Source organism: Coregonus clupeaformis, chromosome 20 (genome assembly GCF_020615455.1).
Source record: "Coregonus clupeaformis isolate EN_2021a chromosome 20, ASM2061545v1, whole genome shotgun sequence".
Taxonomy (NCBI): Eukaryota; Metazoa; Chordata; class Actinopteri; order Salmoniformes; family Salmonidae; genus Coregonus; species Coregonus clupeaformis.
Window position 1 is genome coordinate 48,527,514 of NC_059211.1, and position 27,542 is coordinate 48,555,055.

At 44.9% G+C, this 27,542-nt stretch overlaps 1 protein-coding gene across 1 annotated transcript in view; it reads left to right on the forward strand.

The window, feature by feature from the left end:
* LOC121533575 (neurocan core protein) overlaps positions 1-27,542 on the forward strand; it is a 200,369-nt gene that overhangs the window by 156,667 nt on the left and 16,160 nt on the right. The window contains exon 11 of the mRNA XM_041839642.2: positions 15,202-15,315. Within this exon, the coding sequence (XP_041695576.2) occupies positions 15,202-15,315 (114 nt within the window). The remainder of the gene's footprint in view (positions 1-15,201; positions 15,316-27,542) is intronic.

Consider the following 27,542-nt stretch of genomic DNA (forward strand, 5'->3'; position numbering starts at 1 on the left):
CAGAATACCTGACCACTGTGACTGACCAAACTTAAGGAAAGCTTTGACTATGTACAGACTCAGTGAGCATAGCCTTGCTATTGAGAAAGGCCGCCGTAGGCAGACCTGGCTCTCAAGAGAAGACAGGCTATGTGCACACTGCCCACAAAATGAGGTGGAAACTGAGCTGCACTTCCTAACCTCCTGCCAAATGTATGACCATATTAGAGACACATATTTCCCTCAGATTACAGCGATCCACAAAGAATTCGAAAACAAACCCAATTTTGATAAACTCCCTTATCTACTGGGTGAAAAACCACAGTGTGCCATCACAGCTGCAAGATTTGTGACCTGTTGCCACAAGAAAAGGGCAACCAGTGAAGAACAAACACCATTGTAAATACAACCCATATTTATGTTTATTTATTTTCCCATTTGTACTTTATTGTTTATTTCACTTTTGTTTACTATCTACTTCACTTGCTTTGGCAATGTTAACACACGTTTCCCATGCCAATAAAGCCCTTAAATTGAAATTGAAATTGAATTGAAATTGAATTGAAATTGAAATTGAATTGAGAGAGAGAGAGAGAGAGAGAGAGAGAGAGAGAGAGAGAGAGAGAGATTACTGTATGTGAAATATGGCCTCCCTACTCTCCCCAGACCTCGGCCAATAATGAAGTGATGACATGGTCTCTGCACGGCGGTTGCGGTGCGCTGCATCTGAGCCCTGTGTTGTGGTGGGGGATATTTCCCTAAATAAGGTCCAGGGTCCTGGGCCCACTCTGTTAAACCCATGGGTAACACACTGGGGGTGACACTGTCTGTGATAGCTCCCTGCAGGTGTGAACACCTCAGGGAGTTTGGGGAGGGTTTAGGCTCAGTCACTGTCAGAGGGATGGGGTTTTATCCCTGCTCTTTGGAGGAATGGGGTTTCCGTGACTGCCATTGCTGCAAAGGATGGGGGTTGGAGAGGGAGGATGTGTGTGTGTTATTGCTTGCTTGTGTGTGTATGGTCGCTGCGCCATACATCCTCAATGAACTTCTCGCTACCCTCACTATCCCTGCATGGCAAATGGCGTCTGTCTGCCTGTGTCACATGACTTTAAATTTTTCATCATTACAGACAGCAGCACAATTGTAGAGTAGGGAGAGTGAGTGTGTGGATGAGAGAGAGAGATGGTAGAAGTGAAAATATGCCCAGGGAACATTTTTAATGCCGGTCTCTCTGACTGAGAGAAAGTCCTTGGTCATGATATTGATCCTTTCTTCGCCTCCTTTATTAGATTCTATTCTGTGGACTCTGACTCTGAGCCCAGTGGAGAAACCTTCTGGGAATCATTGGCGTGAAGATGTTGATTGCGTCTGAGGTCTCATTTATAAAAGAGGGAGCTGTTTACTTTTTATTTGGCTCCATGTTCACAAATTCCCCGGCTGGAATTGAAAGCATAAATCTTGCCGTGGTGAAGTGGGGTTAAAATCCTTGTTGTAACGAGAGCCCATGAGGTGGGTGGAGGGGGGTGATGGAGAACAGATCAGTAGTCCCACATTTCAGGCCAAGATTTACAGTTCTGTTTGTGACCGCACAACCCCCTTTTACAAGCCAATCACAAGACAAATAAACTCCTCTTTCTTTCGCCTTTTACAACTCTAAGTGGCCCTGATGGGGGCCAGGAGACAGAAAACAGACACATTCGGCAAATCAGCAGACTGTCTTGTGATCTGCATGTGTTACTGGTTCATTGACCAGCCAGGCTTTTGAGTACTGGGAGTTGTATCCTAAGAGAGAAAGAGTCGGGAGCTCTTTTTGCTCTTTCTAAAGCAGCACAAAGGACATTTAGGCAAGTTTTCTGGATAATGTATCAAACTGAAAACTCATGACATTATTCTTCTCCTTTCCTATGTCATTTAAAGGGGTAAATTGGTATTTTGCTGTAACCTAGTGTGTAAATCACCCAAGGTGTGTTTGGTACCTACAGGCTACGTTTTCATCGTAGGAACTGTTAAACTGTGTTTTGTGCAGAAGAAACATGCTGTGGACAATTATGAGGAAATCTCAGATTTATCTCACTGGACCTAAAATGTGTTGAATTCTTAGACCCTACGGGGTGGTTCTGTGACGCCCTGTCCAGCCATCAGAGCCCTTCCCTTGTGAGTATACCTATACATTTCAGGGCTTGCAAACAGACGAGTGATCAAGTTTCTGCGAGGTGCGGCCACGCCCGTTGGACGAATGATTTTACATTTTACATTTTTAGTCATTTAGCAGACGCTCTTATCCAGAGCGACTTACAGTTAGTGAATACATATTTTTTTATATATACTGGCCCCCCGTGGGAATCAAACCCACAACCCTGGCGTTGCAAACGCCATGCTCTATCAATCGAGCTACATCCCTGCCGGCCATTCCCTCCCCTACCCTGGACGACGCTGGGCCAATTGTGCGCCGCACATGAGTCTCCCGGTCGCGGCCGGCTGCGACAGAGCCTGGATTCGAACCAGGATCTCTAGTGGCACAGTTAGCACTGCGATGCAGTGCCTTAGACCACTGCGCCACTCAGGAGTACCAAACACAGATTGACAAAGACTTATCCTACCCAGACCGAAGAATCCTCCCAGAGGGTCGTCCTGCAGGAACGCATTCGTGACTAGTTCACAATACCTCCCAGCTGGGATGGGGGGTGCTGAGGAGTATTTCTGTCTGTAATAAAACCCTTTTGTGGGGAAAAACTCATTCTGATTGGCTGGGCCTGCGTCCGCAGTGGGTGGCCTGGCTCCCAAGTGAGTGGGCCTATGCCCTCCCAGGCCCACCAATGGCTGCCCTGACCTGCCCAGTCATGTGAAATCCACAGAATTAGATTTATTTCAATTGACTGATTTCCTTCTATGAACTGTAACTCTTTGAAATGTGAAATTGTTGCATGCTGCGTTTATATTTTTGTTCAGTTATATTGTTGATGGTATTAACACTATAATGCAGGGTTCTTCAATTCCGGTCCTGGAGGGCCGAAACACCTCTGTCTTTCATCCTCCCCTTCTAATCAGGGGCTAATTCAGACCTGGGACACCAGGTGAGTGCAATTAACTACCAGGTAGAAATAAAAAACAGAAGTGTTTCAGCCCTCCAGGACCGGAATTGAAGAACCCTGCTATAATGGTTAATGATAACTACTGATAGAGTTAATTCAAGGTATCTCTTAATGGTGCCCCTCATAGATTAATTTGGTAGGATAACCAAAATAATCAAACAAATCCGATCAATTAATTATTTCAGTAATTAATCAGTAAATGATCTTGAAATGAATTAGCCCAAAGTCAGAACACCCTCCAGAACTGGTAATGGCAAGCAAAAAGTGGGCTGGTGCCTGTCTCTGGACCTGAATAGGGAAACAGTGTTTCACTGGACTGGCACTCACACCCCATAGTTACCGAGACGGGGGGGGGGGGACTGGACTGGCCAAGACTGCTCTCACTCCTTCTCTCTCTTTCTCTCTCTCTGGCAATTTCACACCCATCTCATTTGGGCTGAGACTGCACATTTGTCAATGGAACACCGGCCCAGTTTGTCTGGCTTCTCTCCCTCGCGCTCTCTTCCTCTCTCCCTCTCTCTCCTCTGCCAGCTGATGAACGAACTTCACAATCCTCCAACCGGGTGCTCTCTGGGTCCTTGGGAACAGAGTGTAGCTTCTAGGCTTCCAGAACTGCCTGTGTTGTCCTGGGGAGGAAGCCAGAGAAGGCTAGGCAGTAGCCACCCTCCACCGCCCTCCACCTGCTCTGGCTACAGTTTATGCCCAATTAGCCAGCTGGGCTGGGTGGACACTGAGTGGCCACTGAATGGGCTCTCTGGCTGCTCTCTGCTCTCCCCAGTTATGTCTGCTGTGTCTGAAGCAGGATGAGATGGAGGGGAGACACTCCAGAGGCCGGCCCAGCAGTGTGTTTATATTTCTGCTTTGTTATTGTTAAGAGTCGAGTGCTGTACTGTATGGGGGTCAGAGTGTGCTGAGCCAAGCCAAGTCTACGATGAAGGATTGTGCTATCACGGTACATTCTGCTCAGTGGCGGACGGTGCCGTTTAAGATGAGGGAGGATAATATATTTTTTTAATGAACATGGCCTTATTTGTATTACAGTATATTGGATGACTGTCATTTAAATTCCATTCACCCAGCTCAATGTAACATTGATAGGTTTAGGCTACTACATGATACTCACATTTTCCATGTACCAATCATGAGGTTGCTACAACCAAGCCTATGAATGAAAGTTTACAATGTAGGTGCACAGGTCAAGATAATTTTGAGTTATCAAGGTGCCAGACAGTGACACATTCAATACCGCCTTGCACACTCTTTCCTGCATCTAGCTGATCTAGGGTGTAATCATTACTCCAACAGTTGCAAATGAGAGTTTCTATTGGACAAATTCAGTTATGTTTATCCCCGTTTTGTTCCGTTTGCTTTCGTTTTAAGAAATGTTTTTCAACAGAATCGGCGCAATGAATACACCACTGATCACACACAAACACAGTTCACTTTCATAGCAGCCACATAGAAATACAAACAGCTCGTTGTATATATAATTCCTTCTCACATCTATCTACGCACTCCTCCTCGCACATTTTCCCTTCGCTTGTGGACTTCAGTGCACGACACATCAGCTGTCTGTGACAAGGCGAAAAAACCTTTCATTTACATTTACGTCATTTAGCAGACGCTCTTATCCAGAGCGACTTACAGTTAGTGAATACATTTTTATTTTTTATACTGGCCCCCCGTGGGAAACGAACCCACAACCCTGGCGTTGCAAACGCCATGCTCTATCAACTGAGCTACATCCCTGCCGGCCATTCCCTCCCCTACCCTGGACGACGCTGGGCCAATTGTGCGCCGCCCATGAGTCTCCCGGTCGCGGCCGGCTGCGACAGAGCCTGGATTCGAACCAGGATCTCTAGTGGCACAGTTAGCACTGCGATGCAGTGCCTTAGACCACTGCGCCACTCAGGAGACCACAAGCCAAACCTTTCATTTCCAAGCCAAACCTTTCATATCATGACCGCTAACCGCTACACAGTTTAGCAGTTACACTGGCGTGCAATAAATTAATAAAACCAAAAGCTTACCTTGACTTGGAAGAGTTCCAGTGTTGGATAGCCATAGCAAGCTAGCTAACATAGCATCCCTCTCTGTTTGAGACAGGTGTTTGAGTAGGCAAAACTAGCTAGCTGCATTTGATGCTAGCAAAGAAAGTGAATGTGAAAAGATATATACTACGAAATATAGCTATCTCTCTCTCTCTCGCTTGCTTCTCCTTTATTTTGGAAGAAATGTATTTGTTTAAAACTGTTCAACTATTGTCTTTCTCTTTGAGTCAACTACTCACCACATGTAATGCACTACAGTGCTAGCTAGCTGTATCTTATGCTTTCAGTACTAAATTAATTATCTGATTCTTTGATTGGGTGGACAACATATCAGTTCATTCTGCAAGAGCTCTGATAGGTTGGAGGACGTCCTCCGGAAGTTGTCATAATTACTGTGTAAGTCTATGGAAGGGGGTGAGAACCATGAACCTCCTAGGTTTTGTATTGAAGTCAATGTACCCAGAGGAGAACAGAAGCTAGCTGTCCTCCGGCTACACCATTATGCTACCCTACAGAATGCTGCTGAGGCTACTGTAGACCTTCATTGCAAAACAGTGTGTTTTTATCAATTATTTGATGACGTGAATATATTGTTTCCTTATAAAACATTTAAAAAATGAAATTCAGTGAGGGGGATTGTCCTCGCCTTCCTCCTCTTAGGAGCCTCCACTGATTCTGCTGCATAGTCAGCTGAATGAAGAAAGGCTGTAAGAGGAGTATAGGTCTAGAAGAGGAGTAGAGGTAGCCTGACTACCCATCCACATTGCTCCGGCCAAACGCCCTGCCCACTAGCATTTCTTCTCCACTATGAGTATGGATTTTGCTTTCCTACCCAACGTCTTGTAGAATGCAAACCCATTCTGACCGTTCTGATTGGTCCACAAAACCGATGGGTTGGGCCAGAACCGGCCTACACGAATAATGAATCACGTCATTGGCTTTGATACTCTGATTGGTTATTGACGATCCAATCGCTGATGAATTTGTTTTGTACAACACCCCTCATTTTGACATGTGCACAAACAACTTCTAGTATGGCAGTTTCAGACTGCATGTATAGAGCGATCGATAGAGCAGCGGAATTTAATTCAGGATGAGTCATCATGCAAGAGTAGAGGAATAAGTGATGAAGAAATCCTCTAGGGCACTGGTTCTCAAACCTCTCCTCGGAGACAGTTAAACATTTCACAATTTTGTTTTAGCTCTGAACTAGCTCACCTGATTCATTTAAAGGCTTGATGATTAGTTGACACTAGCTCTCAAATAGATCAAATACATGGTACAGCTGGGGGTTCCAGAGTAGAGGTTTGAGAAACACTGCTCTAAGGTGTCAAATAATGTATTATAGTTAGGGTTATCACCCTCAATAGGGATGGATGAGTGGCCGGCTTTCAACTCTTCGGAACTCGACAGTATCACACTTCCTGATTACAAGAGAAAAATTGCAGTACCAAAGAACCCAGCTGGGAGCCATGCTACAGTCATTTCCAAAATTATTGGCACTCACCCTTCAAATCAAAATCAAATCGGTTGCGTTATTGGTCACGTACACAGATTAGAAGGTGTTATGGCAGTTTCAGCGAAATGCTTCTATTCCTAGTTCCTATCAATTCATTAGGCCATAATCTATGGATTTCACATGACTGGGAATACAGATATGCATCTGTTGGTCACAGATACCTTAAAAAAAAAGGTAGGGTGGTGAATCAGAAAACCAGTCAGTATCTGGTGTGACCACCATTTGCCTCATGCAGCGTGACACATCTCCTTCGCATAGAATTGATCAGGCTGTTGATTGTGGCCTGTGGAATGCTGTCCCACTTCTCATTAATGGCTGTGTGAAGTGGCTGGATATTGGCGGGAACTGGAACACGCTGTCATACACGTTGATCCAGAGCATCCCAAACATGCTCAATGGGTGACATGTCTGGTGAGTATGCAGGCCATGGAGGAACTGGGACATTTTCAGGTTCCAGGTATTGTGTACAGATCCTTGTGACATGGGGCCGTGCATTATCATGCTGAAACATGAGGTGATGGCGGCGGATGAATGGCACGACAATGGGCCTCAGGATCTCGTCACGGTATCTCTGTGCATTCAAGTTTCCATCGATAAAATGCAATTGTGTTTGTTGTCTGCAGCTTATGCCTGCCCATACCATAACCCACCGCCACCATGGGGCAAACAGTTCACAACGTTGACATCAGCAAACCACTCGCCCACACAATGCCATAAACCTGGTCTGCGGTTGTTAGGCCAGTTGGACGTACTGCCAAATTCTCTAAAACGACGTTGGCACGACAATGTGTTTCTTATGGTAGAAAAATTAACATTCAGTTCTCTGGCAACGGCTCTGGTGGACATTCCTGCAGTGAGCATGCCAATTGCACGCTCCCTCAAAACTTGAGACATCTGTGGCATTGTGTTGTGTGACAAAACTGCACATTTTAGAGTGGCCTTTTATTGTCCCCAGAACAAGGTGCACCTGTGTAATGATCATGCTGTTTAATCAGCTTCTTGATATGCCACACCTGTCAGGTGGATGGATTATCTTGGCAAATTAGAAATGTTAATTAACAGGGATGCACAAAATTTCAGAGAAATAAGCTTTTTGTGCGTATGGAAAATGTCTGTGATCTTTTATTTCAGCTCATGAAACATGGGACCAACACTTTACATGTTGTGTTTATATTTTTGCACAGTGTACATAGGGCAGCAATCCCTAAGGTGCAGGGTTGAGTACCCAGTGGTAGCCGGTTATTGACAGTGACTGAGAGGCAGAGTAGGGTACTGGGCGAAGGAGGTCTAGTGGTGACTGTTTAACAGTCTGATGGCCTGTGGATAGAAGCTGTTTCTCAGTCTCTCGGCCCCAGCTTTGATGCACCTGTACTATCTCCACCTTCTAGATGGTGGCTGGATGAACAGGCCGTAACTCGGGTGGCTGAGGTCCTTGATGATCCTCTTGGCCTTCCTGTGACACCGGGTGCTGTAGATGTCCTGGTGGGCAGGCAGTGTGCCCCCGATGGTGCGTTGGGCTGACCGCGCCAGCCATGTGGTTGCGGATGGTGAAATTGTCGTAACAGGCGGTGATACAGCCCGACAGGATGCTCTCAATGGTGCATCTGTAGAAGTTTGTGATGGTCTTAGGGGCCAAGCCAAATTTCTTAAGCCGCCATTCTCATCGACGGGGCTGTAGTGGAACAGGTTGAGAGCTTCAAGTTCCTTGGTGTCCACATCACCAATGAACTATCATGGTCCAAACACACCAAGACAGTCGTGAAGAGGGCACGACAAAGCCTATTCCCCCTCAGGAGACTGAAAAGATTCGGCATGGGTCCTCAGATACTCAAAGAATTCTACAGCTGCACCATCGAGAGCATCCTGACTGGTTGCATCACCGCCTGGTATGGCAACTGCTTGGCCTCAGATCGCAAGGCACTACAGAGGGTAGTGCGTACGGCCCAGTACATCACTGGGGCCAAGCTTCCCTGCCATCCAGGACCTCTATACCAGGCGGTGTCAGAGGAAGGCCCTCAAAATTGTCAAAGACTCCAGCCACCCTAGTCATAGACTGTTCTCTCTGCTACCGCACGGCAGCGGTACCGGAGTGCCAAGTCTAGGTCCAAAAGACTTCTCAACAGCTTCTACCCCCAAGCCATAAGACTCCTGAACAGCTAATCATGGCTACCCGGACTATTTGCACTGCCCCCCCACCCCATCCTTTTACGCTGCTGCTACTCTGTTAATTATTTATGCATAGTCACTTTAACTCTACCCACATGTACATATTACTTCAACTACCTCAACTAGCCGGTGCCCCCGCACACTCTTTTTTTCTCAACACTTTTTTTGTTGTTGTTTTATTTATTTATTTATTAAAAATAAATGCACTGTTGGTTAAGGGCTGTAAGTAAGCATTTCACTGTAATGTCTGCACCTGTTGTATTCGGCGCATGTGGCCAATAAAATTTGATTTGATTTGAAGAGGCGCTGTTGCGCCTTTTTCACTACGCTGTCGGTGTGAAGGGACCATTTCAGGACCTCAGTGATGTGCACATCGAGGAACTTTTGACCATCTCCACTGCAGCCCCTTCGATGTGGATGGGGGCGTGCTCTCTCTGCTGTCTCCTGTAGTCTACGATCAGCTCCTTCGTTTTGTTGATGTTGAGGGAGGGGTTCAGACTCAGGTCCCTGAGCTTAGATGAGCTTGAAGGGCACTCTGATGTTGAAAGCTGAGCTGTAGTCGATTAACAGCATTCTTACATAGGTATTCCTGAAGTCCAGGTGGGATAGGGCAGTGTGCAGTGCGATGGCGATTGCGTCGTCTGGGGATCTGTTGTAGTGGCTCTAGGGTGTCAGGCAAGATGAAGGTGATAAGGTCCTTAACCCGCCTCTCAAAGCACTTCATGATTACAGAAGTGCCATGGGGGCGATAGTAATTTAGTTAAGTTACAGTACCTTCACTTTCTTGGGTACAGGAATGATGGTGGACATCTTGAAGCAAGTGTGGACAACAGACTGGGATAGTGAGAGATTGAATACGTCCGTAAACACTCCAGCCACTGCACATGCTCTGAGGATGCAGCTTGGGATGCCATCTGGGCCAGCAGCCCTGCGAGGGTTAACATACTTAAATGTCTTACTTACGTTGGCCATGAAGATCGGAAGCACACGTGAGCGGTGGGGCCTATATCGGCAGCTCGGTGTTGTTTTCCTCGAAGTGGGCGAAGAAGGTGTTTAGCTTGTCCCAGAGCGAGGCGTCGTTGTCTGCAACGTGGCTGGCTTTCCATTTACATTACATTTTAGTCATTTAGCAGAGGCTCTTATCCAGAGCGACTTACAGGAGCAATTAGGGTTAAGTGCCTTGCTCAAGGGCACATTTACGTCATTTAACAGACGCTCTTATCCAGAGCGACTTACAAATTGGTGCATTCACCCTATAGCCAGTGGGATAACCACTTTTCTTTTTTTATTATTATTTTTTTAAATTATTATTATTATTATTATTATTATTATTTATTTTTTTGGGGGGGGTAGAAGGATTAATTTATCCTATCCCAGGTATTCCTTAAAGAGGTGGGGTTTCAAATGTCTCCGGAAGGTGGTGAGTGACTCCGCTGTCCTGGCGTCGTGAGGGAGCTTGTTCCACCATTGGGGTGCCAGAGCAGCGAACAGTTTTGACTGGGCTGAGCGGGAACTATGCTTCCGCAGAGGAAGGGGAGCCAGCAGGCCAGAGGTGGATGAACGCAATGCCCTCGTTTGGGTGTAGGGACTGATCAGAGCCTGAAGGTACGGAGGTGCCGTTCCCCTCACTGCTCCATAGGCAAGCACCATGGTCTTGTAACGGATGCGAGCTTCAACTGGAAGCCAGTGGAGTGTGCGGAGGAGGGGGGTGACGTGAGAGAACTTGGGAAGGTTGAACACCAGACGGGCTGCGGCATTCTAGATGAGTTGTAGGGGTTTAATGTCACAGGCAGGGAGGCCAGCCAACAGCGAGTTGCAGTAGTCCAGACGGGAGATGACAAGTGCCTGGATTAGGACCTGTGCCGCTTCCTGTGTAAGGCAGGGTCGTACTCTCCGAATGTTGTAGAGCATGAACCTGCAGGATCGGGTCACCGCCTTGATGTTAGCGGAGAACGACAGGGTGTTGTCCAGGGTCACGCCAAGGCTCTTCGCACTCTGGGAGGAGGACACAACGGAGTTGTCAACCGTGATGGCGAGATCATGGAACGGGCAGTCCTTCCCCGGAGTGAGCCGCGCCGGAGATGCCCAGCTCGGAGAGGGTGGAGAGGAGGATCTGATGGTTCACAGTATCAAAGGCAGCAGATAGGTCTAGAAGGACAAGAGCAGAGGAGAGAGAGTTATTGTCTGGAGTCCCTGCCACATTGCAACTCCACTTTGTCTCTATACTGACATTTTGCCTCTTTTATTGCCTTATGGAGGTCATAGTTGGTATTTTTGTCCACGTCCATGTTCCCAGTTACAGTGCTGTGGTTAAATGCGGTGGTTCGCGCTTTCAGTTTTGCGCAAATGTTGCCATTTATCTACGGTTTCTGGTTTGGTAAAGATGAGCAAAAAATACTTTATAAACATATATTTTTGAGACACTTATCTTTTTGAGAATTTTATGATTTGCTTGTTAAACAAAATCTCTTTCTCTGAGAAATTGTATTAGTATAAAACAATTAAATGTTCCTTTTTTTGTGCATAATATACTATATATACAAACGTATGTGGACACCCCTTCAAATTAGTGGATTCAGCTATTTCAGCCACACCCGTTGCTGACAAGTGTATAAAATCGAGCACACAGCCATGCAATCTCCATAGACAAATATTGGCAGTAGAATGGCCTGTCTGAAGAGCTCAGTGACTTTCAACGTGGCACCGTCATAGGATGCCACCTTTCCAACAAATCAGTTCGTCAAATTTCTGCCCTTCTAGAGCTGCCCGGGTCAACTGTAAGTCCTGTTATTGTGAAGTGGAAATGTATAGGAGCAAGAACGGCTCAGCCGTGAAGTGGTAGGCCACACAAGCTCACAAAACGGGACCGCCAAGTGCTGAAGCGCGTAGCGCGTAAAAATCATAGCCGCACACAAGCCTAAGATCACCATACGCTGGTGTGGTGTAAAGCTCGCCGCCATTGGACTCTGGAGCAGTGGAAATGTGTTCTCTGGATTGATGAATCACGCTCTACCATCTGGCAGTCCGACGGACGAATCTGGGATTGGCGGATGCCAGGAGATGCTACCTGCCTCAATGCATACTGCCAACTGTAAAGTTTGGTGGAGGAGGAATAATGGTCTGTGGCTGTTTTTCATGGTTCGGTCGAGGCCCCTTAGTTCCAGTGAAGGGAAATCTTAACGCTACAGCACATAATGACATTCTAGACGATTCTGTGGTTCCAACTTTGTGGCAACAGTTTGGGGAAGGCCCTTTCCTGTTTCAGCATGAAAATGCCCCTGTGCACAAAGCGAGGTCCATATAGAAATATTTTTTCCAAGAACGCTGTGGAAGAACTTTACTGGCCTGCACAGAGCCCTGACCTCAACCCAATTGAACACCTTTTGTATGAATTGGAACACCGACTGTGAGCTAGGCCTAATCACCCAACATCATTGCCCAACCTCACTAATGCTCTTGTGGCTGAATGGAAGCAAGTCCCCGCAGCAATGTTCCAACATCTAGTGGAAAGCCTTCCCAGAAGAGTGGAGGCTGTTATAGCAGCAAAGGGGGGACCAACTCCATATTAATGCCCATGATTTTGGAATGAGATGTTCGACGAGCAGGTGTCCACATCAAGGGTGACATTTTGGAGGTGACTGTATATATACAGTACAGTACCAGTAAGAGCCGCCATACTTCTCTGGACAGAATGTGCACTGTAGGAATCCCTCCCTCCTGATCTGTTGATTCATCGTCTAGACATGGCAGGCCGTCCCAGTGTGGATTCCTGCCTCTCCTCTTCTCTCCACCACAAGCTGCTTTTATCCAACATGCTTCGCTTCACTATCAAATCCCTGTAATCCAACAGAGGGACTCACCATCTTCCACACTCTTACAGACTCTTCAAGACTCAGAGAACTATAAAAAGCGTGATTGCTGTTTTACCCGATACCCTTTTCCTTCCCCCTCGCCCGGGCCCCCAAGATACACTCAGATGTTCTGAGGGCAAAGGATGCTGGGATACCAGCTGTGGTTTTAATGATTTTGCCCCCAGGCCTCAGATCAGAAGTGAGAGAAATATAATTCCGACTCTACATAGAGAGGAGAGCCATGACCTCAAAACGCCTCCGCAAAGTGTGCGTGTGTGTGCGCGTACGTGCGTAAGAGCGCATGCTTTCCTGGTAAACTTTATGAGTTTGTTTACCTGTATCATAGGTACCTGCAGCAATTTTGCATAAATATAGTATGTACAGTGAGGGAAAAAAGTATTTGATCCCCTGCTGATTTTGTACGTTTGCCCACTGACAAAGATATGATCAGTCTATAATTTTAATGGTAGGTTTATTTGAACAGTGAGAGACAGAATAACAACAAAATAATCCAGAAAAACGCATGTCAAAAAAGTTATAAATTGATTTGCATTTTAATGAGGGAAATAAGTATTTGACCCCCTCTCAATCAGAAAGATTTCTGGCTCCCAGGTGTCTTTTATACAGGTAACGAGCTGAGATTAGGAGCACACTCTTAAAGGGAGTGCTTTTAATCTCAGTTTGTTACCTGTATAAAAGACACCTGTCCACAGAAGCAATCAATCAGTCAGATTCTAAACTCTCCACCATGGCCAAGACCAAAGAGCTCTCCAAGGATGTCAGGGACAAGATTGTAGACCTACACAAGGCTGGAATGGGCTACAAGACCATCGCCAAGCAGCTTGGTGCGATTATTCGCAAATGGAAGAAACACAAAAGAACTGTCAATCTCCCTCGGCCTGGGGCTCCATGCAAGATCTCACCTCGTGGAGTTGCAATGATCATGAGAACAGTGAGGAATCAGCCCAGAACTACACAGGAGGATCTTGTCAATGATCTCAAGGCAGCTGGGACCATAGTCACCAAGAAATCAATTGGTAACACACTACGCCGTGAAGGACTGAAATCCTGCAGCGCCCGCAAGGTCCCCCTGCTCAAGAAAGCACATATACAGGCCCGTCTGAAGTTTGCCAATGAACATCTGAATGATTCAGAGGAGAACTGGGTGAAAGTGTTGTGGTCAGATGAGACCAAAATGGAGCTCTTTGGCATCAACTCAACTCGCCGTGTTTGGAGGAGGAAGAATGCTGCCTATGACCCCAAGAACACCATCCCCACCGTCAAACATGGAGGTGGAGACATTATGCTTTTGGGGTGTATTTCTGCTAAGGGAACAGGACAACTTCACCGCATCAAAGGGATGATGGACGGGGCCATGTACCGTCAAATCTTGGGTGAGAACCTCCTTCCCTCAGCCAAGGCATTGAAAAAGGGTTGTGGATGGGTATTCAGGCATGACAATGGCCCAAAACACACGGCCAAGGCAACAAAGGAGTGGCTCAAGAAGAGGCACATTAAGGTCCTGGAGTGGCCTAGCCAGTCTCCAGACCTTAATCCCATAGAAAATCTGTGGAGGGAGCTGAAGGTTCGAGTTGCCAAAAATTAGCCTCGAAACCTTAATGACTTGGAGAAGATCTGCAAAGAGGAGTGGGACAAAATCCCTCCTGAGATGTGTGCAAACCTGGTGGCCATCTACAAGAAACGTATGACCTCCGTGATTGCCAACAAGGGTTTTGCCACCAAGTACTAAGTCATGTTTTGCAGAGGGGTCAAATACGTATTTCCCTCATTAAAATGCAAATCAATTTATAACATTTTTGACATGCGTTCTTCTGGATTTTTTGTTGTTGTTATTCTGTCTCTCACTGTTCAAAAAAAACCTACCATTAAAATTATAGACTGATCATGTCTTTGTCAGTGGGCAAACGTACAAAATCAGCAGGGGATCAAATACTTTTTTCCCTCACTGTATGTGTCAGTAGAAATCTATACATATTCATTCTAGCATGATTGTGTGGGTGTAAATATCTAAATATCAAACAAATCAAACTGCCTCCTCCCTGGATCCTCTCCCTGCCAGTGGAGCGTAATACCTGTCCAGTTTTGACAGCAGAGTATAAAGCACATCCTGCATACGCATCACAATTAGCATCAAGCGCTCCACTGCTTCTCCACCCACTTATTGATGGACTGCTGAATCAATGCTTTTAATTACAACTCCTCTAAACAGCTCAGATCTCTCAGAAAAGTTACGATCTCTGTTGGTTCCCTGGTCGGTTTGGTAAGTGATAGTGACAGGCAATTTTTGCCATGTCCAGTGACTGGTGTTGTAACTGATCCTGTCTCCTTGTGTATCCTTGTCTCCTGGTGTCTCCTTGGTCGTATTAATTAGGACATGCAACGCTTTAAAACGTTTTGTAACAGAAAACGAAAATGAATGTTTCTCATTATACAAGTCTAGGTGGTCCCTCCCTGTTTCAGTCTGTTTTCTTTAGATTGGTGCCTAATGAGCACGTCCCTTGTGTCTCCTTTTCCCCTGACAGACATTGACGACTGCCAGTCCAACCCGTGTCAGAACGGAGGCACCTGTATCGATGAGATCAACTCCTTCGTGTGCCTGTGTCTGCCTAGCTACGGTGGAGCCACGTGTGAGAAAGGTAACGTTTTATCACATAACACCTCTGTCATTAAATCACATCCCTGGGGAAAGGAGGAAGTGGTTGAAATGTATCAGTGCAGAAGCTTATGACAGAACATCTGCGCTCAGCTGGAGCCCTTCAAAGAGGAAGAATCCTAAGTAGGTATGAATGCAGCAACACCACTTCAAAAATTCTAAACGTTTTTTGGCTCTTCCATTACATGAAAGCAAGTCTAGGAAAGATAGCCAGCCACGTAGCCCTCAAACAGAATTGTCTGGAAATGACAATACTTTAGACGGAGGATTCTTTGAAGCACTGACAGAAAGACAGAGTGATAAAGGAAAGAGAGAAAAATTAAAATAAATAAAAAGGGAGAGAGAATAAGCTATACAGTTGGTCCATAAATAGAGCTGGACAGTGGGCTAATGCATATTTACCACAGTAGAACCTCAACCTCTGGTGGTCTCTCTGCCTCACTCCCACACTTTTAGCCTGTATCCTAGCAGCCCAGCTCTCTCTGCCTGCAGGGCTCGTTCAGGGGGAGGGGTAATGGGCCTTTACAGATCTAACTGCAGAGAGAGAGGGAAAGAAAGAAAGAAAGAAAGAAAGAAAGAAAGAAAGAAAGAAAGAAAGAAAGAAAGAAAGAAAGAAAGAAAGAAAGAAAGAAAGAAAGAAAGAAAGAAAGAAAGAAAGAAAGAAAGAAAGAAAGAAAGAAAGAAAGAAAGAAAGAAAGAAAGAAAGAAAGAAAGAAAGAAAGAAAGAAAGAAAGAAAGAAAGAAAGAAAGAAAGAAAGAAAGAAAGAAAGAAAGAAAGAAAGAAAGAAAGAAAGAAAGAAAGAAAGAGGAAAGTTAGAGATGGACAAGATGTGTGTAAAGAGAAACAAAGGAGAATGGGGCCGAGAGAGAGAGAGAGAGAGAGAGAGAGAGGTATATAAAAGAAAGGACAGTGGTGTGTGTGTGCGCACATGCGTGCGTGTTGTTGTGTATGTGTGCGTGTGTGTGTCTTTGTGTGTAGCCTAGTCAGTTATGTGTGTGTGGAGATGGACAGACAAGTGCCAGTGAGGCGTAGAGGGTTGAGGATCAGTGTGTGTGTGTGTGTGATTGCTCTGCTAGAGTGAGACTGGCCTCTTCCCCAGGACATCCCCTCCAATCTGAGCTCTACGCCACGTACCCCTCAACATCCTGCCTGCCACATCACAGCACTCATACAGATGAGCTATTGAAGAAGATATAGACGCTGGCATACACACACACTCGCTCTCTCTCTCACACACACTCGCTCTCTCTCTCACACACACACACACTGCTCCGACTTTGGGTTTTTACCTCATGGTGCAGTGAGGACCCTGCTGTGTAACTATCGTCATGGTTGACTTGGAGCAGTAGGCCGGAGAGGAGAGGAGAGGAGAGGAGAGGAGAGGAGAGGAGAGGAGAGGAGAGAGAGAGGAGAGGAGGGAGAGGGGGGAGGAGAGGGAGAGGAGGGAGAGGAGAGGAGAGGAGAGGAGAGGAGAGGAGAGGAGAGGAGAGGAGGCTGTGGCTGTGGCTGCCATCCGTCTCGCTGCTTAATAAGACCACACATCAATTATTCAACCCTGAAGAGAGGAGATCGCAGCCCTCTCCTATTTGAATGTCATTTATAAGGAAAACCTTGAACCATGAGCATGGAACTAAGAGGACAGAGAACTGACAGATACTTTACGATACAATAAAGAAGACACTAGCATAGCTCAAACGTTCTATAATTAAGTACTCAAGAATACTAACGTGATGGTTTATAGTATTGCCTCTTTTGAGATGGTAATATCCCTTTAAATGTAAGGCAATCAATCTCTCTTTCACTAAAGTGCCTTAGCCTAACCATCCCTATTAAGTTCATGTTCAGCCATGTCATTCTTCCCTGTAATACGATCCAAGGCCTACTGCCTGCTGCCTGTCCTCATCCCCTCATCCCAGCTCCTCTGGTCCTTTGATGCTCCTGCCTCCCTCCCACCCCCTCCCTCCTCCTCCCCCTCTTCCAGGCCCTCCAGACAGTTTCCATGGAGACCACCGTGGGGAGTCATATAGTTTCCTCCAACCTCGTTGTCCAATGACCATGTCACATCACCCTGCAGTGCACAGCCCATCACAGACAGGAGAGAGGGGAGAGAGCCTATTAGTTGTACCTGTACTATACTCCACTGTTATAAACTACATGACCAAAGCATGTGGACACCTGCTCGTCGAACATCTCATTCCAAAATCATTGGCATTAATATGGAGTTGGTACCCCCTTTGCTGCTATAACAGCATCCACTCTTCTGGGAAGGCTTTTCACTAGATGTTGGAACATTGCTGCTGGGATTTGCTTCCATTCAGCCACGAGCATTAGTGAGGTCGGGCACTGATGTTGGGTGATTAGGCCTGGCTCGCAGTCGGCGTTCCAAAGGTGTTCGATGAGGTTGAGGTCAGGGCTCTGTGCAGGCCAGTCAAGTTCACTCCCTGTACTTGCTTCCCGACTCCCAGCGTACACGTTACAGAATAACGCCTCGGGTTCAGGGAGTTCTTTGTTTTTGTTGGTGACGTCGGGTCCGGGTGCCGCTGCTGAAGCAACCGGGATGCCTCAGCTAGCTCGTCAAGCTCCCATGCCTCAGCTGGCTCGAGAGGTTCACAAGCCTCGGTTGGCTCGGCAGGTTCCCATGCCTCAGCCGGCTCGTCGGGCTCCCATGCCTCAGCCGGCGCTACAGGTTCCCACGCCTCAGCAGAAGCGATCGGCCCGCTCCTGGTCCCCGGGACCATCCCTCTGGTCGGCGTCCTGCGGCTGGAGCTGCGCGTCAGGGAGGGGGTACTGTCACGTACAGTTGAAGTCGGAAGTTTACATACACTTAGGTTGGAGTCATTAAAACTCGTTTTTCAACCACTCCACTAATTTCTTGTTAACAAACTATCGTTTTGGCAAGTCGGTTAGGACATCTACTTTGTGCATGACACAAGTAATTTTTCCAACAGTTGTTTACAGACAGATTATTTCACTTATAATTCACTGTATCACAATTCCAGTGGGTCAGATGTTTACATACACTAAGTTGACTGTGCCTTTAAACAGCTTGGAAAATTCCTGAAAATGATGTCATGACTTTAGAAGCTCCTGATAGGCTAATTGACATAATTTGAATCAATTGGAGGTGTACCTGTGGATGTATTTCTAGGCCTACATTCCAACGCAGTGCCTCTTTGCTTGACATCATGGGAAAATCAAAAGAAATCAGCCAAGACCTCAGAAAGAAAATTGTAGACCTCCACAAGTCTGGTTCATCCTTGGGAGCAATTTCCAAATGACTGAAGGTACCACGTTCATCTGTACAAACAATAGTACACAAGTATAAACACCATGGGACCAAGCAGCCGTCATACCACTCAGGAAGGGGACGCGTTCTGTCTCCTAGAGATGAACGTACTTTGGTGCGAAAAGTGCAAATCAATCCCAGAACAACAGCAACGGACCTTGTGAAGATGCTGGAGCAAACAGGTACAAAAGTATCTATATCCACAGTAAAAACGAGTCCTATATCGACATAACCTGAAAGGCCGCTCAGCAAGGAAGAAGCCACTGCTCCAAAACCGCCATAAAAAAGCCAGACTACAGTTTGCAACTGCACATGGCGACAAAGATCGTACTTTTTGGAGAAATGTCCTCTGGTTTGATGAAACAAAAATATAACTGTTTGGCCATAATGACCACTGTTATGTTTGGAGGAAAAAGGGAGCTATTTGCAAGCCGAAGAACACCATCTCAACCGTGAAACACGGGGGTGGCAGCATCATGCTGTGGGGGTTCTTTGCTGCAGGAGGGACTGGTGCACTTCACAAAATAGATGGCAACATGAGGAAGGAAAATTATGTGGATATATTGAAGCAACATCTCAAGACATCAGTCAGGAAGTTAAAGCTTGGTCGCAAATGGGTCTTCCAAATGGACAATGACCCCAAGCATACTTCCAAAGTTGTGGCAAAATGGCTTAAGGACAACAAAGTCAAGGTACTGGAGTGGCCATCACAAAGCCCTGACCTCAATCCTATAGAAATTATGTGGGCAGAACTGAAAAAGTGTGTGCGAGCAAGGAGGCCTACAAACCTGACTCAGTTACACCATCTCTGTCAGGCGGAATGGGCCAAAATTCACCCAAGTTATTGTGGGAAGCTTGTGGAAGGCTACCCGACACGTTTGACCCAAGTTAAACAATTTATAGGCAATGCTACCAAATACTAATTGAGTGTATGGAAAGTTCTGAAATAAATCATTCTCTCTACTATTATTCTGACATTTCACAATCTTAAAATAAAGTGGTGATCCTAACTGACCTAAGACAGTTTGTTGAATGTTTACTAGGATTAAATGTCAGGAATTGTGAAAAACTGAGTTTAAATGTATTTGGCTAAGGTATATGTAAACTTCCGACTTCAACTGTATACTCCCTCTCAAGCGTTCGAGGTCGCCAGTCTGCTCATTATTACGCACACCTGCCACCATCGTTACGCGCACCTGCGCCTCATAAGACTCACCTGGACTCCATCACCTTCCTGATTACCTCCCCTATATACAGTGGGGAAAAAAAGTATGTTGAGTGTTTATTAAGTTAAAATAAACATGTATGCATATCACGCTGCGCCTTGGGCTGACCCGTCCTTCAACGAACGTGACATATTGACCAAATACTTATTTTCCACCATAATTTGCAAATAAATTCATTAAAAATCCTACAATGTGATTTTCTGGATTTTTTTTCCTCAATTTGTCTGTCATAGTTGACGTGTACCTATGATGAAAATTACAGGCCTCTCTCATCTTTTTAAGTGGGAGAACTTGCACAATTGGTGGTTGACTAAATACTTTATTTCCCCACTGTATGTCACTCCTTTTGGTTCCTTCCCTAGGCGTTATTGATTCTGTTCCTGTGTTTCATGTCTGTACGCTACTCCTGTTTCTTGTTTCATTTATTATTAAATTCACTCCCTGTACTTGCTTCCCGACTCCCAGAGTACACGTTACAGAATAACACGGTACTCTCTCCTCTCTTTCTCTCTGCTCTCTTTCTCTCTCCTCTCTTTCTCTCTCATCCTTACACCTTGTCATGTTTCCATCCTGAAGCAAAACCATTCCCTCCCTTCCGTGTTTACTTCAAACATCTCTCTCGCTCTCGCTCTCTCTCTCTCTCTCTCTCTCTCTCTCTCTTCTCTCTCTCTCTCTCCTCTCTCTCTCTCTCTCTCTCTCTCTCCTCTCTCTCTCTCTCTCTCTCTCTCTCTCTCTCTCTCTCTCTCTCTCTCTCTCTCTCTCTCTCTCTCTCTCTCTCTCTCTCTCTCTCTCTCTCTCTCTCTCTCTCTCTCTCTCTCTCTCTCTCTCTCTCTCTCTCTCCACAGCAGCATCATGCCCCTGTCTCCCACGCCACAGAAAGTCTGTTATGTTGTTACAGCAAATCTGCCGTGTGGCATGTTTGGCGTGTGTTAGCATTAGTCAGTGTCTTTATACATTAATAAAAGCCCTGTGACGCTTCTCTGTCACAGAGTTTCATCTGTTCCCTGTGTACGGCAGCATAGACTCTGGGCTGAGAGCTTTTGGTGCTATTGAGTGTTAACACACACACACAAAAACACAGGCACGCTCGCACACACACATACACAACACATACAAAGACACAGACACACACAAACAGACACACACACACACACACACACATATCCTACCATTCCTCCCTGACTCACTGTGGATTCATGTTTCTCTCTACGCCCGCCATCCCAACTCCAAAGCTTCTCCCCCTCACTGCTTACTTCAGCAGAAACTACACATGTAAGAAATCCTTCACATACAGACAGAGCACCACCAGCAACAGGCTCTCTCACTGTGTTCCCTGTGACGGGAAAACTAACAATCCACACAACTCCTACCAGCTAAGTTATTGTAGTACTGAAGTACTAGTTCTCAAGAACATCATAGACAGAGTTTGAACAACAACCACATAAAGATCATCCCAATCCCCAGGAGATAAATCGCAGCCCCTCCAGAACAAATAAGTAGACAAATTGAATAAAAAGCCTGTTAAAGCATTGTGCTCCAGCTAATTAATCCCTAGGCTTGTGGTTGTGGACTGACTTACTGCTGCCTTTATCTCTAGGAAGAATGTGCCCTCCTCGCGTGTTGCTTTAACTCAGAGAGCCTACTGGAGAATGCTACTGCTTTGCTAATGTTTTCTCCTCCTCCTTCTCCCTGCTTGCCTGCTTTTCCATCCGTTGCATAAATATTTATTCAGCATTAGGAGAGAGAGAGAGGAGTTAGAGAGGAGTGTTGTCTGGTAAAGGTGTTAAATCCTCCTGTGTGTTGTAGAGCTGGTGGGAGTGATTAATGCCAGGCTAACGGCAGCTTAGAGAGAAGGAGAGGAGGACTTAAACACCAACACTAAAACTAAACACTCACGTCTGTAGGAAAAAGCCTGGAAACCAATATGTATTCCTACCTCTCTGTCCCTCTCTATTTCCCTCTCTATTTTTCTTCTTCTTCCACTTCTTCTTCTTCTTCTTTCTCTCACGCACTCTCTCTCTCTGTCTCTTGTTTCTCTTTTTATTCAGTCCTTGCCAACCCTATAACTATATTGTACATACTGTACATACCACAGGTAACTGCCAAAATAATGGAAACACTAGAGTAAATTAGAGATACAAAGTATATTGAAAGCAGGTGCTTCCACACAGCTGTGGTTCCTGAGTTAATTAAGCAATTAACATCCTATCATGCTTAGGGTAATGTATAAAAATGCTGGGCATGCCATTATTTTGGCTACCATGGTTATGCCCCCATAGGATGACAATGTACCCATCCACAGGACACGAGTGGTCACTGAATGCTTTGATGAGCATGAAAACGATGTAAACCATATGCCATGGCCGTCTCAGTCACCAGATCTCAACCCAATTTAACACTTATGGGAGATTCTGGAGCGGCGCTTGAGACAGCGTTTTCCAACACTATCAACAAACTAACCCTCCAGTAGAGTTCCAGACACTTGTAGAATCTATGCCAAGATGCATTGAAGCTGTTCTGGCTCGTGGTGGCCCAGCGCCCTATTAAGAGACTTTATGTTGGTGTTTCCTGACAGTTACCTGTATATTTCCATTACCCATTTGTGTTGTACTGTAGTCAGCTCATAAAGCAGACTTGTGTGTAATTCCCTGTGTGCAGATCCTTTATGCATCACATATTTATAGAAGCAGTTTATGACACACACTGTAATCAGTCAGTAGGGCTTAGGTAAGCAGCTTTTAGGTAGCAGTTACTTTACAGTCTTTACTGCTTTGATGACTGCTTCGATGACTGCATCGTTGAACTCGGAGCAGCAGTATGGAGTTTGTTGAGTACTGGTACCTCTCCTTTATTCCTCTGTAGAAGTTCACAATCTATATCAGAGGATCATTGACCTGCGTTTTTTTTTAGGTCTAGTGTGCTTGTGATTGATGAGCCACGTTGAAGTACAATGCAGGCCATGCATCGGTCCTGTTAACCCTGACCAGACCCGGCGCCAGAACAAATCAGTTGGACGGGCATTTGATTTCCATAGGAGGGCACGTTTTTTCACGGGACCTCCTATGTGTGCACGCGCTTGCGAGTTCATATATATTTTAATGGATGTAGTAGTAAAGGCCATAGGCAGCTCATGAGTTTCAAGTTTGGTGAAGCTTACAATTTGTTCTACCATTTCCACCGATCTGCGTGCTAGTTATTTTTATATGTGTATTTTCGTTGAACAGTTTCATTTTAATAATACAGTTTTTGTTTCTCAAAATCATTGTCACGTGGTTAATCATAAAAATCTGAAGTAAAATGAGCACTAACCTCTGCCATATGGACACATTGATACACTGTGATCCACTGGCAGCTAAAGAAATGAGAGCATAGAACTCAGAGATGCAGCAGTAGGCTTATAACTTCCATCTTCAACTAAGTGAAATACATAGGCCTAAATACATAGGCCTTAAGCAGTAGAAAATATCCAGATGAAAATTCTGGTTCTTTCAATCACATTCATCTCTCTTGTCTGCCCGTCTGCCTCCCTTTCTATCTGTCTTGACTTGAGCTATTGCCAGTGAAGTGCAACATTGTATCAAATCATCACTAGCGAACTTACAACATTGTATCAACTAGACTATTCCGGGCCCTCATGGTTTCTTGTGCCAGTGAGCTCGGGACAGAAATATATTTGTAAAATATTATTCTACTTCTTCTTCTTCTATGGTATATTGGCGATTGCACAATTTAATGTACTGTGCGGGATGGAAACAGGATTCCCCCAAAAAACTGAACAAACTACCAAAGAATTATAATAATACCAAACTACAAAAAATTAAATAAACCAAATCAAACAGCTTTACTGTTTACAAAATAAAACAGATCTGATCCCTACACAGGCCCAAGGGGAGCCTGGGAGGGCAGGCCGTCTTCCGGCCCTAGTACCCCTTGCAAGTCCCAAAAGCGTTTCTGCCACAGCCACAATAATGTCCAGTTACTTAGAATTCTTTGAGACTTGAACCGTACAGTTTATAACTGTGGCAATGAATGCCACAAAATCCACCTTTTTAACACACATGGTATCTTTTGACTGGCAACAAACATTTGCATCCACTACCATATCTTCACTAGCATCACTTGTTTTCTCAATTATTTTAATAGGAGATGAAATTTGTTTTTTAAGACGTTTCCACTGGATAAATGGGATCATCAGATCATGATATTTTGCTCTTTCTCACGGCTTGGTGATTATCGAGGCTGGAAGTGTTGGACAGATTTTTCAAATAGCCTACTGAGGAACTATATAATTTGCAATGGATGTTAAAAAACAGACTTTGTTGACTTGTGTGAGGCGAAGAAAAAATTAGTGGTGTATATGGTGAGTTAAGACAATCAGAAATAAGACATTGCCAATGGGCACATTCCTACATATGCTTGGATTCTGGAGAGAGATGCACCATATCTTCGCCACTCCCCCCCTTCCCTTCTTCTACACATTGTCTTTACACATATTTGAGACACTTTTCACTGACAGCCACAACTTAATCAGCTAGACCTATTGCCATGCGCACTACCCAAACACACTTGTTTGAAACAATCCACAGCAAAAAATAATAATAATAAACTAATGATCCTATGTGGCTAAGTCATGCTCCCTAGTGAAGTATTTTGAATGATTTTATTTAGACAGGAGTAATTATATAATGTTGGCGAAACATCAATTTACTTTAGGGTAATCCAGATTCCTAACAGTGCACTGTGCAATCGCCAACTTTCCTTTCCAATTCGCAAGAGGCTGAAACCAGAGTTCGGTATATAATAACGAGATACTCATGTTTCCGCCCTAACAATGGGAGTATTTGCCCCAAAGGCGGGAAGGCTTTGGTCTGAATATTGGAGAAAGCATCTGAGCGAACGAAACAGCGCCCCTCTATATGTAGCCCACGTACAGTGCATTCGGAAAGTATTCAGACCCCTTCCCTTTTTCCACATTTTGTTATGTTACAGCCTTATTCTAAAATATATTAAATAAATACAAATCCTCATCAATCTACATAATGACAAATCGAAAAACAGGTTTTTAGATTTTAAAAAATATAAGTATTGCAATGGGCAATGGGAGAACCTTCCAGAAGGACAACCATCTCTGCAGCACTCCACCAATCAGGCCTTTATGGTAAAGTGGCCAGACGGAAGCCACTCCTCAGTAAAAGGCACATGACAGCCCACTTGGAGTTTGCCAAAAGGCACCTAAAGAACTCTCAGACCATGAGAAACAAGATTCTCTGGTCTGATGAAACCAAGATTGAACTCTTTGGCCTGAATGTCAAGCGTCACGTCTGGAAGACACCTGGCACCATCCCTACGGTGAAGCATGGTGGTGGCAGCATCATGCTGTGGGGATGTTTTTCAGTGGCAGGGACTGGGAGACTAGTCAGGATCGAGGGAAAGATGAACGGAGCAAAGTACAGAGAGATCCTTGATGAAAACCTGCTCCAGAGTGCTCAGGACCTCAGACTGGGGTGAAAGTGCAGCGATCTGACAGCGCTTGAGAGGATCTGCAGAGAAGAATGGGAGAAACTCCCCAAATACAGGTATGCCAAGCTTGTAGCATCATACCCAAGAAGACTCTAGGATGTAATCGCTGCCAAAGGTGCTTCAACAAAGTACTGAGTAAAGGGTCTGAATACTTATGTAAATGTGATATTTATGTTTTTAATTTTTTATAAATTCGTTCATCGTTCATCATCGTTCAAATTCGTTCATCATTATGGGGTATTGTGTGTAGATTGATGAGGGGAAAAAACGATTTAATCCATTTTAGAATAAGGCTGTAACGTAACAAAATGTGGAAAAAGTCAAAGGGTCTGAATACTTTCCGAATGCACTGTATCTGATGCTGTCTGGCCAGAAATAATATGACATGCCATACTCTTTTGGTCCAGACAGCATCAGATACATGGTCTACACCAGGGTTCCCCAACTGGCGGCCCGCGGGCTAAATAGTTTATATACACTACCGGTCAAAAGTTTTAGAACACCTACTCATTCAACATTTATTCTTTTTTTTTACTATTTTCTACATTGTAGAATAATAGTGAAGACATCAAAACTATTAAATAACACATATGGAATCATGTAGTAACCAAAAAAGTGTTAAACAAATCAAAATATATTTTATATTTGAGATTCTTCAAATAGCCACCCTTTGCCTTGATGACAGCTTTGCACACTCTTGGCATTCTCTCAACCAGCTTCACCTGGAATGCTTTTCCAACAGTCTTGAAGGAGTTCCCACATTTTCTGAGCACATGTTGGCTGCTTTTCCTTCACTCTGCGGTCCGACTCATCCCAAACCATCTCAATTTGGTTGAGGTCAGGGGATTGTGGAGGCCAGGTCATCTGATGCAGCACTCCATCACTGTCCTTCTTGGTAAAATAGCCCTTACACAGCCTTGAGGTGTGTTGGGTCATTGTCCTGTTGAAAAACAAGTGATAGTCCCACTAAGCCCAAACCAGATGGGATGGCATATCGCTGCAGAATGCTGTGGTAGCCATGCTGGTTAAGTGTGCCTTGAATTCTAAATAAATCACAGACAGTGTCACCAGCAAAGCACCCCCACACCATAACACCTCCTCCTCCATGCTTTACGGTGGGAAATACTCATGCAGAGATCATCCGTTCACCCACATGCGTCTCACAAAGACACAGCGGTTGGAGCCAAAACTCTCCAATTTGGACAAATTTCCACCGGTCTAATGTCCATTGCTCATGTTTCTTGGCCCAAACAAGTCTCTTCTTCTTATTGGTGTCCTTTAGAAGTGGTTTCTTTGCAGCAATTCGACCATGAAGGCCTGATTCACACATTCTCCTCTGAACAGTTGATGTTGAGATGTGTCTGTTACTTGAACTCTGTGAAGCATTTATTTGGGCTACAATTTTTGAGGCTGGTAACTCTAATGAATTTATCCTCTGCAGCAGAGGTAACTCTGGTTCTTCCATTCCTGTGGCGGTCCTCATGAGAACCAGTTTCATCATAGCGCTTGATGGTTTTTGCGACTGCACTTGAAGAAACTCCCCCCACCTAGTCACAACACAACTGATTGGCTGAAATGCATTAAGAAGGAAACAAATTCCACAAATTCACTTTCAAGAAGGCACACCTGTTAATTGACATGATTCCATATGTGTTATTTCATCGTTTTGATGTCTTCACTATTATTCTACAATGTAGAAAATAGTACAAATAAAGAAAAACCCTAGAATGAGTAGGTGTTCTAAAACTTTTGACCGGTAGTGTAGATATTTTTTTTGTTCATTGTTGGACATAAAAGACTATAAAACACCAGGAAATCAGCTCCAAGTAATTTGAATTTAAGAAATCTGTTCCCAAGTATTTCCACGCATAATAGAGAGACACGTGATCGTATACAAATGTAAGCAAGGTTTGAAATGATTATGTTTTAGTCAAACATTAAATCTGTTTGGGCTTCTTGTGGTCAAATTGCAGTCTACAAATTATTTGTAACATCCGCTCAAAAAGAATCGCCCCGCAGCTGAATCTATACTGAACAGAAATATAAACGCAATGTGTAAAGTGTTGGTCTGTCATGTTCGTTGAGTAAAGGATTGGACCAAGGTGCAGCGTGGTATGCGTACATTCGTTTATTATATTAAACACCGACAAAACAACAAAAGCAACGTAACGTGAAGT